This window comes from Leptinotarsa decemlineata, unplaced genomic scaffold (assembly GCF_025532065.1).
Source record: "Leptinotarsa decemlineata unplaced genomic scaffold, Ldec_3_MD MMD2_P_RNA_scaffold_7, whole genome shotgun sequence".
Classification (NCBI taxonomy): Eukaryota; Metazoa; Arthropoda; class Insecta; order Coleoptera; family Chrysomelidae; genus Leptinotarsa; species Leptinotarsa decemlineata.
In genome coordinates this window covers 2,489,055-2,509,672 of record NW_027412534.1, presented here as the reverse complement: position 1 = coordinate 2,509,672, position 20,618 = coordinate 2,489,055, and the positions used below count along the sequence as shown (strand labels likewise).

Here is a 20,618-nt window from a genome sequence, read left to right as displayed (position 1 = left end):
TGGATGTCTGTGATTGAATATCCTAGCTGCTTCTCTTTCACTATGATAATTGTCCCCAGAAATTCTCACAATTTCAATTCTTTCTTCTAATGATAATTGCAAAGCCATTATTAAATGCACGTAACTAACAACTATTATTTTATTTATGATTAACTGTCAAAATCACAGCCTACTGTTGATTTATTATAAAACCTTTGCATAATGAGTTCAGCTTCCTCAAATTATTGATATCTCCTCTAAAAGATTGTTTTAGCTGAGTTATGAAGAATTTACAGGAAGAATGTACTAAGTACTACATAACGAAAATGAATTTTTAATTTTCTGTTATTAGAATACACTTCTCGTAACCTACACTCAAATGAATGATTTTAAGGGAATATTATCCACAAATCCAGTGGCGTAGTCAGATTTTTATTACAAAACGCTTGCACCACAAATCTCTCACATTACCATATTTTCAGGAGTTATAACTGTAGAACGCATTGAGCTGTTGACTTCGGATTTTCACTGTACAAATTCACTGGTATTCTACTTGGTGATGACAGTGTTGTGAGATCTCAAATATGTCTATAATCTGAATAAAAATTACAAACAAATACTTTGTTTCCAAAATTGAAGTTGTTGTAACTTCGTTGTTAACAAATATTTTTTAATGAAAATTTGACAGTTTTGATTTATAACGACTACGAATCCAGTGGTGTAGTTAAATTTGAAAACAAAAGTTGCCTAATAAACTTTTGCCGTTTTTCACAAACAAAAAAAACCATAGAGTGCCTTGGAAATGAAACTAAAATTGTGAAAGTTAGTGTCAAGATACAGTTTTTCATGCTTAATATTTCAATAAAAAAAAATTGAGATTGATTGAAAAATGCACATTCTACAGGGGTGGTTCCATTTTAAATGGGTCACACTGTATATAATACGTGTGAATCCGATTTCATGTGTCGATCGATCATTAGGCCAAGGTATTTAATTCAGGTACTTTTTGGATCAATGAGTTTTGATTGATAATTAATGGACCTATGTTCAGTAGTTTGTTGGCATAAGAAGTAAATGGTAGATATTGTTTTTTCTACATTTAAGGTTAATTTGTTATATTGAAACCATTTCATGATGCACGGAAGGTATGAGCAACATTTTCAATGTTATGTTGTTTAAAAAAGTATGTTCAAGATAGTTTTTTTCCGTGATCAAGCTATCGCACCCCTACGAACAACAACCCTCAGAAATTGCTAGAGGTCATTTCGAATCGGATGAGCCCTGTATTATAATTTTCGGTACCCTTGGACAGAAGTTCCAAAAAAAAAATCTTGTGACCCAGTCTAATGTATTGACTCATCTAATCGCTTTTTTGAGTTCATTTTGATGGATCAATAAAAAAATCAGTAGTCATCATATCTACTGAAAAAATATTTAGAGAATTTTTGTTTGAAGGTGATTGACAATGTTTCGTGATGAATTTCACTAGTTCGGACTTCCATTGTCTACTATATAAAATGATTTGAAATCCCTGAAACAAGTAAAAAAGAATAATTAAAAAAGGATTGTTGAAAATAACAATTATATTAAGCAACAATTCATAGAGAATTTTTGATGATTGCCATACTGGTAGCCAATCTCAATATTATTGAAATATATATTTCAAAGTCATGAAAAATTATGAAAATTATGTTTCTGAGAATTCATGTTGTTCAGTTTTTTGAGTACTGAGATGTGAATCTGATTATTTATTTCCAGAAAATGTACGACATTTCGCGAGAAAAAATTTGAGCTGAGGAATTCCGTACTGACTGATTTACCCGGTGACACTGAATCCCATTATCATTGTTATTTTGGAACATGCCTTCTACTTCTGTTTGGTACAGTGATCTACGATTTCCTGTGTTTCAACAAGTAAGTATATTATTTAAAAAAAATATAGGTCCACAAAGGATTAATTCATCTGAAAATATTGATGAAAGTCTTCCTTTTATCAGAGAGTCAGGGAGAAAGTGAAAGAAAGAGAGTAACAATTTTTGTAAGATTCTCAGTGTTTCAGTGAAGATATCGCAGTCATGGATATGGATTTCAATCAATTATATCGGTCAATCATATCACATATGAACAAGGTTAACAGTAATTTAACTCAAGGCGTTATTCATTATCATTTGTCACAAGAAGTCAGAAGAAAATGGTCATCTTTCATATAAGTTAATAAAAAATATAGAAACTTAATGACTTGTGTCAAAACTACTTTTTGGTAGTTTTCTCATCAATATCTGATAAGTATTAGTTATTCAGTATTTCTTCGAATGTTGTTTTCCTTGAAGCAGTTTCATATCTGAAAATTATTTCTGCAGATACTTTTGAATCTGTTTCTGTTTAAAATCTGTCTTTCCGTTAATCACCTGTTGCCCCAATACGAACGACAACTCTCAGAAGTTGAGAAACTTGTTCAAGCTAAGGACTAACGAGGTCTTACCTTTTAACGTGTGTTAAACGTATATATACATATACATATATATATATATATATATATATACCGGGTGTCCCACATTTTATGTGACAGGCAATATCTGGTTTGTTGAAGGAGATACACAAAAATGTTTCATACAAAAGTTTTAGGAGTTTATGAGAGCTATATTATGATATAATTTTTAAATATACAGGGTGTTTGGTGTAGGTGCTACAGACCAAAATTCCATTTTTTAAAATAGAACGCCCTGTATATCATTACATATTCAGATGCTACGTTGAATTCTGATATCATTTCATGTTTGGTTTTTGAAATTCGGTTACGGCGTTGTTGAGTTATTGCACTTTTCCTTAAATATAAAGTTTCAAAAAAAATTATTTACTCGTACACGAATCCAGTCTATATCTTTTATTGAATTGAACTAGACTACTACTGAATACAAACCATTATTCTCACCTCTACGATACGATATCAATATCAGTTGAATATAATATTGAAATTCTTGAGAATGTGACTAACTTGAGGGTGAATTGCTTTATATTGCACAATTTCATCAAGTAGCTTATGCTTGTTGATGCCATAGTAACAAATGTTGTTGAATTGTATCTAATTGTCAGTTCGATTCAGTGATTCTTTGCAAAACAGTAACTGTGTTCTTTGTGCGAAAACTCCAGTATGCCTTTCGCGTTTAGTCCAAGTGATTGCATTGATATGTTATTAATTTTTGGGGAATGTCAGAAAAACTGCCATCAAGCACAACGTCTATACCAAGAACGTTTTCCAGACGACCCATTCCGTCACGAATGACTTTTTCGAGAGTTGTAGAAAAATTGCGAACTGGGTCATTTCCTTCTACTATAAAGCATCGTCATCATACGAGATCTGTTAGAACTGAAGATTTGGAGATAAATGTGTTGGCTTATATTATTATTCATCCACATGTTTCTATCCATACTATTGCAGAAGAAGTCGGTGTGAGTAAATCTAATGTACAGAGAATTCTGAAAGAAAATAAATACCACCCATTCAAAATTCAGTTGGTACAAGGTTTGAAACCCACGGACTTCGAACGACGACTTGAATTCATTGCTTGTATTCAGGTAATATTACATGAATGTCCTAACATATTCAGTCAAATTTTGTGGAGCGATGAATCGCGATTCCACAATAATGGAGTTGTGAATCGACATAACAGTCACTATTGGTCTCAAGAAAATCCCCACTGGGTCCGCGAAAGTAATTTTCAAACTACTTGGGGTATTAATGTATGGTGTGGATTGTTCAATGGCCGCATCATAGGACCTTACTTTTTCAATGAAAATCTAGATTTGAAAATGATTTGATCCAGTTGATGGAAGATATTCCCATAGCAGAACGACAAGGAATTTGGTGGCAACAATATGGTGCTCCTCCTCACAATTCATAGGTTGTTACTGAATATCTGGATAGAACGTACCCAAATAGATGGATTGGTAATAAGGGTTCAATTCGGTGGCCGGCTCGTTCCCCAGATTTATCACCGCTTGATTTTTTCCTATGGGGTTATTTAAAAGATATTGTTTTCACTACTCCCCCTTTGAATATGGATGATCTGAAAATGAAAATTCGACTAGCGTACAGTGATATTACGCCTGATATTATAAGAGCGACTTGTACGAGAGGAGTGATTCGACGTTTCGAAGCCTGTATAATATCTGATGGGCATCACTTCGAACAATTTCTATGACTTATTTCTAGGAACCTACCATTCTTATGAAATTATTTATCAAGTTATATTATTTACATTATTAATTAAAGATTTGTTTTCGAATACACCTCTTTCAATTTCGCAATTGATTCATATTCAAAATGATTCCTGACTGGATTCCACAACTCAAAATTGAAACCATTACTTCGAACACCCAAAATTTTGACTAATGTTCATGTGATCTGATGCAGAGAGAATAATTGTATGAGATATTTTTAAAAATAATAGTCGTTCTCAAGACTTTACATTTTAAGCAATAACTCAACAACGCCGTAACCGAATTTCAAAAACAAACATGAAATGATATCAGAATTTAACGTAGCATCTGAATATGCAATGATATACAGGACGTTTTATTTTAAAAAATGGAATTTTGGTCTGTAGCACCTACACCAAACACCCTGTATATTTAAAAATTATATCATAATATAGCTCTCATGAACTCCTAAAACTTTTGTATGAAACATTTTTGTGTATCTCCTTCAACAAACCTGTCACATAAAATGTGGGACAGCCACATTTTTAGGTGACAGGCAATATATATATATATGTACATTGCATTTTGATGCAACATCCACAAGAGTAATAAAACATATGATATTTATGAACAAATATATTTGAAAAACAATACACACTGAAATATTTGACGTTTCTATCAATATGAAAAATAAAAAATCGAAATATTCATTAACTGAATAAAATATTCATGATTGTTGTCATGTTACAAAGAAATGTATTTGAGTTAGGATGTTCCTAAAATGTATACTGAAAAATATACTGAAATAACAACTCTGTGAATTCATCAGCACTAATTAAAAAATAATAAATATATAATTTCATTGAAAAAAAAATCATATGAAAAAATGAGTGAGATATAGGTTTCTCACTTGAAAAAATATACCCATCAATGAAGTATTTTTAAAGAGTGGTATGATGGGTGCTTCAATGATTTGATACCTCTTGATGATGTGTGCTTCCAATTTGCTTTTCATCATAAGGGTCGATATCAAAATAACGTAGGATTTTTGTAACTTGATCTTTGTTGAATTGTTGCAGAAGTTCAACCATCTTTTTGTAGACAGTGTGAATGTTCTTTTTCGGGGTCACCAATTGTAGTTAGTAAATAACTACTAGTAACTTCTTCAATAGAAATACATCTGAGACGTTTTAACAACTATCTATATTAATTTCTGACAGATCAGTCCACAATCTCACACAAATCATTTTTCTATTTTATTCCTCTTAAACACTTCATACTGGGCGTCAATAACTGTGATGATGTGATTCCACAATACTTTAACGAATCAGAAGCCGGCCCTGACCGGCATCAAGCCAGTCTTCAAGCATAGCCCACTGAGTAATAACAAAGTTTTTCTTCCTCATGCAGAGGAATCGGGCAAATTACGGATTTGCAGTTGGTTAATACCTCGTCCACTAGATGGAGTGATACTTTGTGATGTTCGCTTTAACTTCGGAAGAGGAATGAAATACTCTGAAAGAATTCCGATTTTCAATTGTGGAATATCATTGACTTCAGGTCGATGATGGTCACTATCTTGCACTGATGAGTGGCTAATAAGCCCGAAACCGGTCTGCAAGTGTGCCCGTTCCAAAATTGAAAGTCGACTCTTTCAGTTGTATCGCCAATTGCATATGCAGGAAATTTTCTGTGAAGATTCCTGCACGAACGCCTGTCGGGTATAATTCAACGCCCTCCGTGGTATTAGCCAGGGGAGTAGTTGTTTTCTGATAGGCGTCAGTCCATTCAACCTACTGTGTAGGTGTATTCCAAACTGACTTCAACATCTGAAGTTCATTTATTCAGATTTGTTTACTGCCTGTCTTCAAGCATAGACAACTGACTAATAAGAAAACAAAATAACATTACAAATAACGATGGTGTACATCACTCGATAGTATATAGCTTGTTGAAATAAATAGTTTATTAAAATCAATTTTTAACTATCAGATTCACCTGATTATCACAAAGGGCCACGTCGTAAAGTTGATTTAGGACAATCAAGACACAGGTATCTAGGAGAGGCATCTATGTTAGAGATAAGGATGATATTGTATGTATATTCAGTTTAATCTTCCGCTTGAAGATGATCAACTGGTGATCGAAACACGTGTCGAGGTGTTGAAATAACGGTTTAGTTTAGGAAAATACTGTAGTAATATTCACCATAGAAATACATAAAAACATGCACAAATTCAATTTTGACTGAACCTTATTATTTTCATCGTTTTTTTTACACCACCATATAAGTGATACTACATCTTTTATATTTCAGAGTACCATTTGATATTAGACTAATACATACTGCTTTTGGGAAGTTTGATGTCGTTATATATTCATGGATGCTATTCATGTTGTTGACTTGCTTATGTTACTATTGTTTCAACATATGGGCCAATGTGAGATCCAACTCATTCATGAAAGGTGGGTTTCCTTTTTAATTGATAACGACGAACTATCATTTTTCTATTCCAGCGGATGAATTGAGAATGTGGAATAATGTTTGGGCCATTATATTGGTAGGGTATTTCGTTGTTTCTTTCTGGCTATCATCATACATTGTTTCAACATATCAGCTTCCTCCAGCATCGGCATCCATTGTTCTACTAGAACAGGTAATATCACATCTCAAATTGAAGTACTATCTACTTTTCGTTGCCGACTATTGATTTTCATCACGTTTCAGGTACGACTTTCGATGAAAGTATATGCATTTATCAGAACAAGTGCAAAAACCGTTCTCCAGAATGATCCTTTACGAAAACAGAACGTGAATCGTGCAAAATTTTCGCAGTATTCTTTTTTCTTATTTGCACCTACTTTAGTGTTCAGTACGGATTATCCGAGGTGAGTATTCACATGCACCATCTACTTACACGACCGAAAATCAAAGGGACATTGAGTTGTTTGAGTTCGGTTCATATATGTCAGTATACTTCGAAATACTTGGAAGATGGGTTTTTTGATATCAAATATAATCTTTTCCATTGGTCTCTTGAAACACTCATTTGTGATATTGTCGATATTGTGTACTCTTGAAGTTGACGGCAGTCTCAAAGGCCAAAAAAACAATACATAGAAATGAACCGGCAGCAAACTAGATCACGTAGACTGTAGCCTAGGCGGATCCTATTGGATAATTTTTACTTTCACTGAATTTAAAGTCATGTCACCGCGACGAATAGAAATCGGGAATGGGAAGATGGTTATCTCCGCCGTGTTCAGTTCAGGAACTGATCGCGATTTGAGTGTTGAAATTCGATATTGGTGAAGTTATAATTACTCAAAATGTTTGTCATCTGTTTGAAAAGTGGCGCTCTTAGACTAGTACTAATAATAATAACGAGTGTGATAACAACGCAGAATTTTCCAGTGTAGTGATTCCAATAGCGATGATGAACAATGCGAAAAAGAGATACCAGCGAATAAGATTCAGATAAATTTGTTATTGAAACACGGGGAGTATGTCTCAATGTACATAAGAATCTACAGGTCAAGTTTGATTTCAAGAAAACAAACTATTACCAGCAGTACCTAAAGTAGTCAAAAACGAACCCCATGAACGCAAGACGTGATGTAATACAGTATTACCAAAACCTCCAGATGTTCATCTAATGAAATCATTAAAAAAAGCAAAATATGACTGAAACGAAAGCAATGAATTTCCTACAACTGAAATCATCAGGGAAAAATTGGATATTTCCGGTCATAACGTGAACTGCTGTGACGAAATTCTTCAGAATTGAATAATGGAACTAGGATTCAGATTCAGAATAATAAACAAACGTCAATCAGTTATGGAAAGCAGAAGACTAGTGGAATTTCATAACAAATATTTAGAACAAATAACTAAATATAGACAAGCACAACGGCGAATTTTCTATTTGGAGAAAACTTGGTATGACACTTACGACACAGAAGGGTGGGCAGATGGTTCGAGAAAGTGTAGGCCTAACATGCTCGCAGACAAAGTATCGCAACTAATCATTGTGCATTGCGGAGGAAGTGAAGGATGGGTTCCGAATTCTTTGAAATTATGTGGAAAAAAACTTTAGAACTGCAATGTTGACTATCATAAGAACATGGAAGCTAATATTTTCGAGGAATGGTTTGAAAACACGTTGTTCCCAAATTTGGATGCTAATAGTGTAATAGTTCTTGACAACGCTTTCTATCATTTGCGACAGCTCATCAAAATATCGAATAAAAATTCGAGGGAAGATGAAATACATAGTTTTTTAATGGATAATAATATGTATTTTCAAGATTACTATACCAAATACCAACTACTTGAAGTTTAACAGACAAAATATATTGAAAAAAGATAAGACTTCGATAGTATTACTGACAAGTATGGACATGCCATACTGAGACTTTCCCCCTTTTTGAATCCCATCAAATTGATTTGGGGAAAATCGAAACAAAGCATCAGGCTGAAAATAATTTCCCAAAATTTGATAAGAAGGTAATAGAGCTGATTGAAGAAAGAGTATCCAATTATACCGAAGAAGACTGGCAGAAAAGGATTAAATAAGTAATTTTAGTTGAAAAAGACTATATAGAGATTGCGTACTTCCATATCAATGGTGGTAATGAACTAATTACTGATTCAAATTACGACAGTGATACTGAAACAGATGATATGGAAGAGGAGTTGTCAGAAGCTTTTGAAGAGCTACTAGAGTATAGTAATGAAGATGATAGTATATGTTATCGAAACCGTTCGCATATAATAAGTAGAAGTTATTGAAGCTTCAAATTATTTTTGTAAACATATGGTAATATTTGAATAATGAAAATAAAAAAAAATGTTGCACATAAATATCTACATTGTTATGAAATGACTCGATAACAACAGTGAATGGAGATATTCACAACATCTCAGGAAAATTCGTGAAAAGAAGTAGTTACATTACCCTGTACATATCTGAAAGCTCACATACTTTACATGAAACAAAAATTAAAGAGCGGAAAGTTCAAAAATATACAACCGGCTGAAAACCATGAAAAATCAAACGTTTTGAATAATTTTTTCTCAACCATTGGCGCTAAAATGTCGGAAAATATTGAAAAGCCTGACATTGCATCTGAAGATCTCGTGGAGGATACTTTTTTGAACAAAACACTTTTTTTAAATCCAGTAACATGCAACGAACTGATAGATATATCTAAATTAAAAAATAATTGCTCTCCTGGACCAGATAAAATAAACACACAAACTGTAAAGTCCATATATTTGCATATTACTAAACCAATGGAATATTTAATAAACCTATGTTATGCAAAAGGAAAAATCCCTAAGCAATGGAAACAGGCTATTATCAAACCCGTATATAAGGCAGGAGATCGAGGATTACCGGGCAATTATAGGCCAATCTCTGTAATAAATACTTTCACAAAAATCTTTGAGCACAGTTTTGAAAGAAGGCTTATCAACTTTTTCGATGCAAATGATGTATTAACCGATAGTCAATACGGATTCATAAGAAAATCAAATACGGAAAATGCTGTTCTAGACTTCGTGAGGAACGGCGTGGAGGCACTGGACAGATCGGACAGATGCAAAGCCATTTTTCTTGACCTTGCCAAAGCCTTTGACACCGTTTCCCACGAAATTATCTTGCATAAGCTATATAGGTATGGAGTTCGGGGTTTGACACTAGATTTACTTCGAGACTATCTATCAGAGAGAACACAAAGAGTGAAGATAAACGAAGAACTTAGTGATTTCTCAACAAATACCGCCGGTGTACCACAGGGTACTGTATTAGGACCTATTCTATTCTTGGTATATATAAATAGTATTAGTAAAATTAAAAACTTTCAGGGACATATTATATCCTACGCTGACGATACGGTCATTATCTTCTCAGGGGACTCATGGCAAGGAGTCTACAGAAAAGCGGAAAATCAAATGAAAAAGATGAAAGCATGGCTTGATTATAATCTTCTTAGCCTAAACGTTGGAAAAACAAAATTCATGACAATCACTTTAACAAAAAGCGACCAGCCAAATGAAAAGTTTTTGAAGATACATAAAATAAATTGCGCTCAAAATATCTGCCAATGTCCTACGATCGAAAAATCGATTAAACCTAAATATTTAGGGGTCATAATTGACCAGCATTTACGATGGGATGAGCATACGCAGTATATGATCAAGAGACTAAGGCAACTCATTCACAAATTTTACTCCCTGAGAGATATCCTAACCCGTAAGAACATGCTTACCTTATATTATGCACTGGCAGAGTCTGTTCTTAAGTATTGCATTACAGCATGGGGAGGAACGTTTGAAAAAAATTTAGGAGGTTTACAAATAATGCAAAACACATTACTGAAAATTATTTGTAAGAAGGACCGTTTATTTTCCACAAAAAAGCTGTATGAAGAAATCAACTTATTCAACATCAGAAGTCTCTACTCTTACTTTTTAATATGGATATTTCATAACAAAGTAAATTACCAAAGTTCAACTATTGAAAAAGAGACCAGATCTGTTATAAAAAGGTCTATCCATCTACCTTTATTCAAAAAAAGTCATTCACAGAAATCTGTATATTACTTTGGCCCAAAACTTTTCAATTTACTACCACCCGAGTCCAGGAATATTATAGACATAAAGAAATACAAAATTGCTATAAAATCATTTATACGCTACAATCAACTTATTATTGAAAAATTATATTGAACACATATACTTGAAAGCTCCATTCTCCAGAAATATCAAATGTATATAAAATGTCTGACAGAATAAAAAATCTCCTTTTAAAAAAAGGGATACCTATCACAACACAAGCGCATTTGCGCTTAGGTGAAAGGTCCCAATATATAAAAGGGGATATAAAATATTTATATATTATTATTAATTTTGTACTATTATTAACTTGTAATTATTATTTGTAATTATTATTTGTAATATTATTTGTAACATTATTTGTTTGTTTACAATACGTAGGTACAATTCAATTCATCATCATCATCAATGTCAAATGAAAACAATATGATATCTGTTGAATAAAATTGAAAGGGACATCATAAAATTGTTGTTGATATTTAGAAATAATGAAAAGTTTGGAAATTATTGTTGCAAACCGTTTTCCCAGTTACGGGTATGAAATGATGCTAACGAAAAATTTATGTTTGAACATAGGGGAAACGGTTTTCAACAATGATTTTCAAACTTTTCATAATTTCTAAATATCAACAACAATTTTATGATGTCTCTTCCAGTTGTATCCAACAGATATCATATTGTTTCCATTTGACATTAACCATTTGACATCTTTTGCCGGTTGTCTATTTTGTGGAAATTGAAAGTTTTTATGCACAAATTTTGAATTTTGAACTTCCCGCTCTTTCATTTTTGTTTTCATGTAAAGTATGTGTGAGCTTCTATACATGTACAGGGTGATCTAGCTGTACTTTTTTCTACGAATTTTCCTGAGATGTAGTGAATGTCTCCATCCACTGTCATTTTCATATAATTAGAGGTGAATATTAAATAACGAAATCAGTTGGAAGATATGAGGTTGGAAGGTGAGTTGCACTATATCTTTTACTTGAACAATACAAATTTCATCAACCCCAATCGTTTGATATGGACCTATCCTTATTTTCATATTCCTACACACGTACTTAACCAATTACTTGTACACTTGATTGTATATTGCAGTGTTATCGGATATTGAAAACTATAATAAAGAGAGAACATTTTTCATTTTTGGCAATATTACTGGGTTTTCAATTCATTTTCCGGAACAGCGGATTTATCAATTTCTGGAAAGCTCGTCGATGATTTCCACATCATAGATGTGAGGTATCAACAGTTCTCTTTTGAAACAGGAGTATTTCACTGTCAAATCAGTCGTCATTCATTACGTCTGTTTTGCCAAATCACCATGACATATATTCTGTGAAATATAAATATATTCAGCGAATGTAAATCAAATTAACTAAAAGAACGATTTGTTTAGGCCAGCCTAAACTTCCTACACTGTTACACTGTAGGTTAATGGGCTGATACCTATCAGAAAACAACTATTCTTCTGGCTAATACCACGATGAGCTTTGGACCGATTGGTCGCCCAACGGTCGCCATTGTCATCCTACCGAGAGGACTATACGGAATCTGAGAGATAAATTCAAGACTACTGGTTCAGTGAATGATACCTGTACGTCGACGAAACGCAAGATCTACAGAAAAATAGCCGATGTCTGTGAGAGTGTGCAGGAGAGTCCGAGGCAGTTGATTTCGCGTCGCTCATAGGAACTCGGCCTTTCGCAGACAACAACTTGGCGAATTTTGCGTCGTGACTTGGGCCCACATCAGTACAAAATTCAACTGACCCAGGAACTGAAAGTAAACGATCATAGACAACGACGTGTTTTAGCTCAATGGGCTCTGGAGCAGTTGGCAACTGATCCTATTTTCCTATATGGGGAAGAAAAGTTTACTGGGAACTGTTTTTTGGCAAGGTGATATAAAACAGAGAATCAAGATTCGAGTTGAAAATGAAATGACACAAAACAGATGAAAGGACAATTTCGTGTTTCTGAGAGGCTATTCATCAGATGAGAATGATGTCAAAACAGGAATTTGTATGTTTATTTTCGGATTTTTTTCAACTAAGACTCCTAAACTGTGAGTCTTATAACAAAATGAAGCTTATAACAAAATAAAGAAACTTTTCTTTTGTAATATATGGGTTTTGAATCACAATCAGAGAAAACTCAAAAATGTTAAACAAGAATTACTATTTTGAAATCACTTAACTGATTAGGCAGTAAATAAATAACAAATATCCCAAAGTTATTCAAAAGTACAAAAATGTTAATATATTTGAAACGTTTTTTGTGATCATCATAGGGAAAAAAAAAGAATTAATTTATCGACTTCCAACTGATGTTGATCCAAAATGTGGTTAATGATACATATATGAAAATTTTGTCACTTTGGAAAATAATAGAAACACATTGATTCATTGTTACGGTTTTATTTTACCTTTTTAGATATTAATAATTTCAGACTTGTAAAGGAAGGGAAGAAGGAGAAAATAAATAGAGGAATCGGATTGTCAACAAATCTATTTTATATGTGGTCCTGTCCTTACAGATAATCATTATTATTTAATTTTTTTTTTTTATTTTATTTCAATTCTTCTCAAACTTTCCTACTCTCACGATCTCTGGCAGTAGACTTGGTCTCTTCAGTCACTTGGATCATTAGAAATGTAGCAGTTATTACAAAATGAATAAATTTTTAAAACATAACCTATACTTGTCATCCATTCAGGTTGATTTATGTCTGTATTGAAATTCTTCTCTATGATTGAAATTTCGTCCACATTTGGTATCATTGATTTGAGAAAAAGGTAATTAGAACTTTCATAGATGTGAAAGGGAAGAAAAAAATGTAAAAAATTGAAGTCCTCCATTTTGATGATGATATTCAATTTACGCATTTTGCGGATTTATTCTGGAAATTTCGTTCAAAAACACCAAATTATTGATAATTTTGGTAATCTTAACCATCTTCATTCATTTGTGGGTATATTTTCTGGAGTACTGAACATTCCAACCTTCTTCGACGTAAGTTCTACGTAATCACTTTCGAGGTCACACAACATCCAGGGTGTTATGTATTTTCGGATACAGACCAACTACTTTCAGATCAAACTTTATTACAAAGAATTATCTGACATTACAACTTCATTCCTATTTGACAGTAAACCGACAGTTCTCCAAACCCGTATTCTAATGTTTTCTAAATACTGAAGGTTTGGTACTTTTCAGCTTACCTTACATGATTATGATATATAACATTATCTTCCCCCTCAAATAAAATTAAAACATGTAGCTGTCAGGTTTTTTTATAGTTCTCAGTGATCTACGTAATGTAGTGGTTGGGTTTTCAGATAAGCTATTTTCTGCATTATTGTCATAGTCATGACTCTTTTTCACCAAAACTCTCTCATTCTGATCTGGGCATTGTATGTCAATCTCACAAGATTCATCTCCATTCAGCTCATTTTCATTCTCTGAATTGGAAGTTTTGCTTCTCCCCTCTGAAAGTAATTTATCTTCTGAATCAACATCATATGAAGAGTTGTTTTCAATAGATGAAAAATCATCAGATAATGTTGAAACCTTACGAAGATGATCTATATGAACATATCTTGGTTTATCTCCCACAAGCACAATATACGTCACCGGACTTACTCTCACTTTCACTATCCCCTTAGACCAATTATCCCTCTCTCCATGTACATTTTTAACATAAACTTCATCATCCTCTTGGAATTCTTTAAATCTATTGGGATGAATATTTTTATTTCTTTTCTCTATGATATATGTCTGTTTATCTTTAATGTATTCATTCAAATTCGGTTTAGATAATTTTGTTTTAGGTTTTTGTTTAAGCATCAATTCAGCAGGTGATAACTGAGTAACACTGTGTGGAATATTCCTATAGAAGTAAAGAAAATTGTCAAGTTTTTCTTGATTTGTCAGACAATTAGTTTTATCATCATAGAGTTGTTTCAAAAAATTATTCTTGAAAGTCTGAATACATCTTTCAGTTATACCATTTGAAGATGGATGCAAAGGAGGAGATTTCAAAACTTTGACTCCATTAGATGTACAGAATAAAATAAAATCTTCCGAGCTGAATGGAGGTCCATTGTCTGTATGAATTTCATCGGGTAGACCGAAAACCGAAAAAGATTGCCTTAAACATGATCTTATATTTGATGCATTAGTAGATCTGAGTATCCAAGCATCTATCCATTTACTGTGTGCATCTATGAGAATAAGAAAATTAATGTCATTCTTTTTTGCCAAATCCAAATGTAATCTTTGCCATTTACGTGTACACCATGACCAAGAAGTAAGGGGGGCTTCAGGAACATTTGTTGCATTCAATTGACAACATTCACACTGTTTTACTAAATCTTCAATATCTCTGTTCAAGTTGTTCCAATAAACATATTGTCGAGCTAACATTTTCATTTTAACAACTCCAGGGTGTTGATCATGGAGTAAATACAAAACTCTTTGTTGTAAATGTTTTGGTATTAAAACTCTATTATTGTAGGTGATACATCCTTGATCTAAATTAAGGTATTCTCGTATTCTGAAATAAGGTAATAAATCTGTATTTTTATTTGATATTGGCCAACCATATAAAATGAAATCTTTAACTGATCTGAGTGTATTGTTTTTCAGAGTTTCTTTAGCAATATCTCTGAATGATATTGGCAACTCTTTTACTATTGAAAAATATTTTATAGTCTCTCCACTACTCTCAGATTTGAGTGGGAGCCTAGAAAGTGCATCTACATGCGGCAATTTTTTACCTTCCTTATGTTTGATTTCATAATCATACCCCGAAAGTATAACTGCCCAGCGTTGTACTCTGGCAGCAGCCAAAGGGGGTAATGGTTTGGAAGGTGAGAGTAAATACTGTAAGGTTTATGATCATTGATTAATGTGAATTTTCTGCCATATAAATAATTATGAAACTTTTTTACACCATGGATTATACTAAGTGCTTCTTTTTCTAACTGACTATAATTTTTCTCTGCCGACGAAAGTGTAGCAGAAACATACATTACTGGTCTTTCACTCCCATCAGGTAGTACATGAGCTAATATAGAGCCTATTCCATATGGGGACGCATCACAAGTCAATGTAATTGGATATATAGGATTGAAAGCCATTAAAATGTTCGAGCCCAATAAGAATTTTTTACTGGTCTCGAAACATGTATTAATTTCCCGATTCCAATACCATGAAACGCCTTTCTGCAGTAGTTTATAAAGAGGTAATAATTTCTGTGATAACTTTGGTATAAAATTTGAATAATAATGCAACAACCCTAAATATGATTGTAACTGTTGAACATTTTCTGGTTTGGGAGCTTCCAAAATAGCTTTAATTTTTTGATCAGTAGGTTCAGTTCCCTTTTCTGAAATCATGTGACCTAAAAATGTAACCTTTTTCAGAAAGAAATTACTTTTATCTAAATTGATACGAACATTATATTTTTTGAACCTATCGAACACAAGTTTTAATCTATTCTCCATTTCCTGATGATTTTCTGCGGTTATAAGGCAATCATCTAAATAACAATGCACCCCAGATATATTCTTCAGAATTTGTTCTATTACCGATTGAAATATATGCGGTGCAGATTTAACACCAAATGCAAGTCGTGTATATGAGAATAAACCAGAAGGAGTATTTATCGTTAACAACCTTTTGCTTTCATCGCTAACCTCAATTTGGAAATATGCATTTTTCAAATCCACAACTGAGAACAATTTTCCCCCAGACAATGAAGCAAATATTTCCTCAGCTGTGGGTAAAGGATAATACTGGTTTTCGATGACTGGATTGATGGTAGATTTAAAATCTCCACAAATCCTGATTTTGCCATTAGGTTTAGGAACCACCACTATCGGACTAGCCCATTCAGACATTTCAACTGGTTGTAAAATTCCTTCTTTGACTAAATTTTCAATTTCCTCTCGTACTCTATCTTTCAGGGCATACGGTATGGTTTACAGAATTTTGGCGTCACGTTATCTCTCACCTTTACATTCGCTATGAATCCTTTTATACATTCATTTTGATTGAACACATTCTCATACTCATTCTTCTATACCTTTATAAAATCTTCCACTTCATTGCTACAAACATTATTATTTACCATCATTGTATCATGACATTCAAACTTTTCTCGCCAGTTAGGCATCAGAACATTCAACCATGATCTTCCTAACAACGAAACACCAGACTCAAAATCAATCACTTTCAATTCTAGACTCTTACTGCACCCATTTTTCATACATTTGACATCAACGGTAGCTTCGAAAACCAAATCACTTGACCAAATAATGTTTTAAGATTCACATTGTCTTTAACTAATTCAACTGTAGGAAAAAACTTTTTGAACAGTTTCATAGAAACAATAGAACTATCAGAACCTGTATCTAATTCAAATTCAATAATTTTTCCTTCAACTGAAAGTTTAATCATGACCGGACTAGTTTTACCATTACTCGACTCATGAACTTCTTCAATGCCTTTGATTATGGAATAAAATACTTCTTCCTCTGCGTTATCTGAGTTTTCTTGCTTTGCCTTCAGGTTTTGATCTTCAAAATCACCTTCGAATTCTTCTACAAAATGGACACGATTCTTGCACATGGGGGATTTTGACGTATGTCCTATGGTATTACAAGAAAAACATTTCCATTGCGTTGCAGGACATTTTGAATTATTCATATGTAATCGCAAACATCGTTTTCACTTCATATTCATTGACTGCGATGAACCACTACTGACTGGACTTGAACTTGACTGTTTGAATCTTGACCTAAAATGACTTTGAGTTTCAACTTTATTCACCAAATCAATTCCCATGATTTTGGCTTTGTTTTCAGCCAGTTCCATACTTTGAGCTATCTGACAGGCTTTACTGAATGTCAAATTTTCCTCAGATAATAATTTTTTCTTGACGTTTTCTGATTTGAGGCCGCAGACTAACTTATCCCGAAGCGCATCATCTAAGAATTGTCCAAACTGACAATGTTTAGATAATTTTTTCAATTTGATTATGAACGCATTCATATCTTTAGAAGACTCTTAAGTACATATATAGAACTGGTACCGTTCAGCAATAATCAGCTTTTTTGGGCAATAATGTGCTAGGAGGACATTTTTGAGCTGCACATATGTCCTAGAACTGGGTAATTCTGGTGAAATTAGATCTTTGATAACACTGTAAGCCTCTCCACCAACCAAAGTGAGAAATAGAGGTACTTTCTTCTCTTCTTCCATATTATTACACAAAAATAACTGCTCCATTCTCTCGATATAGCTAGATATTTCCGACTCTCCAGGTTTGAAAGGTTCAATTGATCTCACCAAAGACATTTTTATAGTTCGACTTGACTCAGCTTCAGACTATTGACCAGTTTATCCTCGTCGCCAATTATGTTATGTATTTTCGGATACAGACCAACTACTTTCAGATCAAACTTTATTACAAAGAATTATCTGACATTACAACTTCATTCCTATTTGACAGTAAACCGACAGTTCTCCAAACCCGTATTCTAATGTTTTCTAAATACTGAAGGTTCGGTACTTTTCAGCTTACCTTACATGATTATAATATATAACACAGGGTATGTTACCTTCCTCAGTTGAACATTCACTAAAATAGAATGTCATAAGTACTGAATGTATTTATTGTTTTCAGGCCCGTTCTCTTCTTTTATTATCCTTGATTTGTTTTGCTTTGTATATCAAGTAGTAGAGTAGTGGAGATAGTGCTAAACCTGGCTTCTCATTTCTTCCTGCTTAATGATAGTGATTTGGAATCTATCATAAGACTTCATTGGTTGAGGGATTTGCTTCTGCTTTGATTGACCCAATGCACGAGTGATATTTAAACATCCCAACTCTTAGGAGACTCTCATGAAGTGGATCAGGACTCCACGGAGACACCGACGAAACATATAAGCTTTTTTTAACTGTGCTTTATTTCTACCGACGAAACAGATAAGCCTTTTTTTCAACTGTGCTTTATTTCTATCATTTTATTGCTCAGCATAGTCGATTTCACTGATTGTGCATGAACTACTAAACAAATTGTTTTGTTTTCTTTCTTTATAGTTGTACAGTTATCAAGTTGTGCTAGACCATTAGTTCAGTCACATCCTCATTTTCTGTAAAGAAAAAGCATATGAATTACTGTAATGTATGTAGAAATATATACTTTGAGAACAGTCTGACAACGTTGCAGAATTAGTATACTCAACAGCCTCGATGTGAACACACACTATATATCAACCCATTAGAACCCAGCTAATTTTTTTTCTCAAATATTCAAAAAATCGTTAGTTATTACTGTTTTAAGTATAAAAATCTGGTTGCAACATATATCTTTCATTGTCTCATCGAGGAAGTGCTTTTTTTTTAAGTATGATATATCATACGTTGGGAAGTGATGAGTACTACTTATGAAGAAAAAACAGGAATTATTCTTTATTCAAAATCATATGAAGAATATTTCTTATACAAAGGAAAACAAGGCTGAATGTAGAAAATTCACATGATAATTTCTGAAGCATTGGGCAGGATGTAGAGCAATATTACATTTGATACAGATGAATTTTGCACATTTTCCGCAAAAACCACAACGACGTTGCGTTTCAATCTTATCAACGATATGCTCTATTCTGTCATATCTCACTTCATTCAAAACAGCTTTTGGAGTTTTTGGATTTGGCCCATGACGATATTCAGGACCCGTAAGAATGGCAAGTACAACGCGTCGTATAAACTGCAGAAGAGATATTTTTCTGTCCACATATCTGTAGAGCATCCACATATTTACAATGGAGCCATTCAAACAAAATCTAATGTGAGGCCAGTACCATTTTCTGGATCCTATTCTTATTCGATATAGTCCTCGTTGACCATCAAAAATATCCACCCCACCCATGCCATGGTTGTATGAATTTATCAATGATGGCTGTTCCACTTGCACTGGAGCTCTTTCCTTTTTAGACCAACGGTTGCAGGCCCCTTTTGATAGACACGTTTCTGAATCCACAATGTTCGTTGCGATTGTTACCTGGTTATTGTCATTCCAACGTATAAGTGTTATGTTGTTCGCTGTATCGGTAATAGCATGTGTTGATCCTCGCTTTTCTTTTTTGAGGTCTCTGGGTGGTGCCTTTTCTATCCTGTCTGATCTGATTGTTCCAATACAATTCAAGTTATATCCTCTGAAAGTATGTAATAATGGCAAAGAAGTGAAATAATTATCAATGTATATAGTACTTTGCTCTGGAAGGTAGTTCAAACATAGATTCTCGCAGACACTAGATCCCAAGGTTTTGCCCTGAAGCTTTTCTCCAGCCCCACAATAAGGATTGAATTTCAAGAGATATCGAGAAAGAGAAATTTAAGGAAGCCGCATACATGTTGTCCAACAACGTATTCAGCCAGGCCAGCGTAGATATACGAAACATATGGAAACCCATCATCAAACGAGAAATGACCAACTCCCGCCAAATCGGTCATCTCTCACGGAATCAGTGAAGCGGAAAATGGAAAGTAGAGAAAGTGAAAGTATTTCAACGACCTATAAAATAGTCATCTCTCGGAGGAATCAGTCCAGTCATCACCCGAAGACGATTGTAGATACCAACAATCGAAACGTCGTGAACTAACGTGACTTGGAATCTCTACACTTTTTATTTTTATTATTTTCTTTTTGCATTCCTTTAATTTTTATTTATTCAATTATTATATTTTTACTTGTAGGTTATTTTACTATCATTTCATTTCAGGTTGTTGTTGTTGCTTAATATAATTGT

At 33.5% G+C, this 20,618-nt stretch overlaps 1 protein-coding gene across 1 annotated transcript in view; it reads left to right on the top strand.

Annotated features, from left to right (window-relative positions):
- LOC111513203 (sterol O-acyltransferase 1) overlaps window positions 1–20,618 on the top strand; it is a 47,851-nt gene that overhangs the window by 8,381 nt on the left and 18,852 nt on the right. The window contains exons 2-5 of the mRNA XM_074170189.1: window positions 1,738–1,893; window positions 6,497–6,645; window positions 6,697–6,836; window positions 6,908–7,068. Coding sequence (XP_074026290.1) covers window positions 1,738–1,893; window positions 6,497–6,645; window positions 6,697–6,836; window positions 6,908–7,068 — 606 coding nt within the window. The remainder of the gene's footprint in view (window positions 1–1,737; window positions 1,894–6,496; window positions 6,646–6,696; window positions 6,837–6,907; window positions 7,069–20,618) is intronic.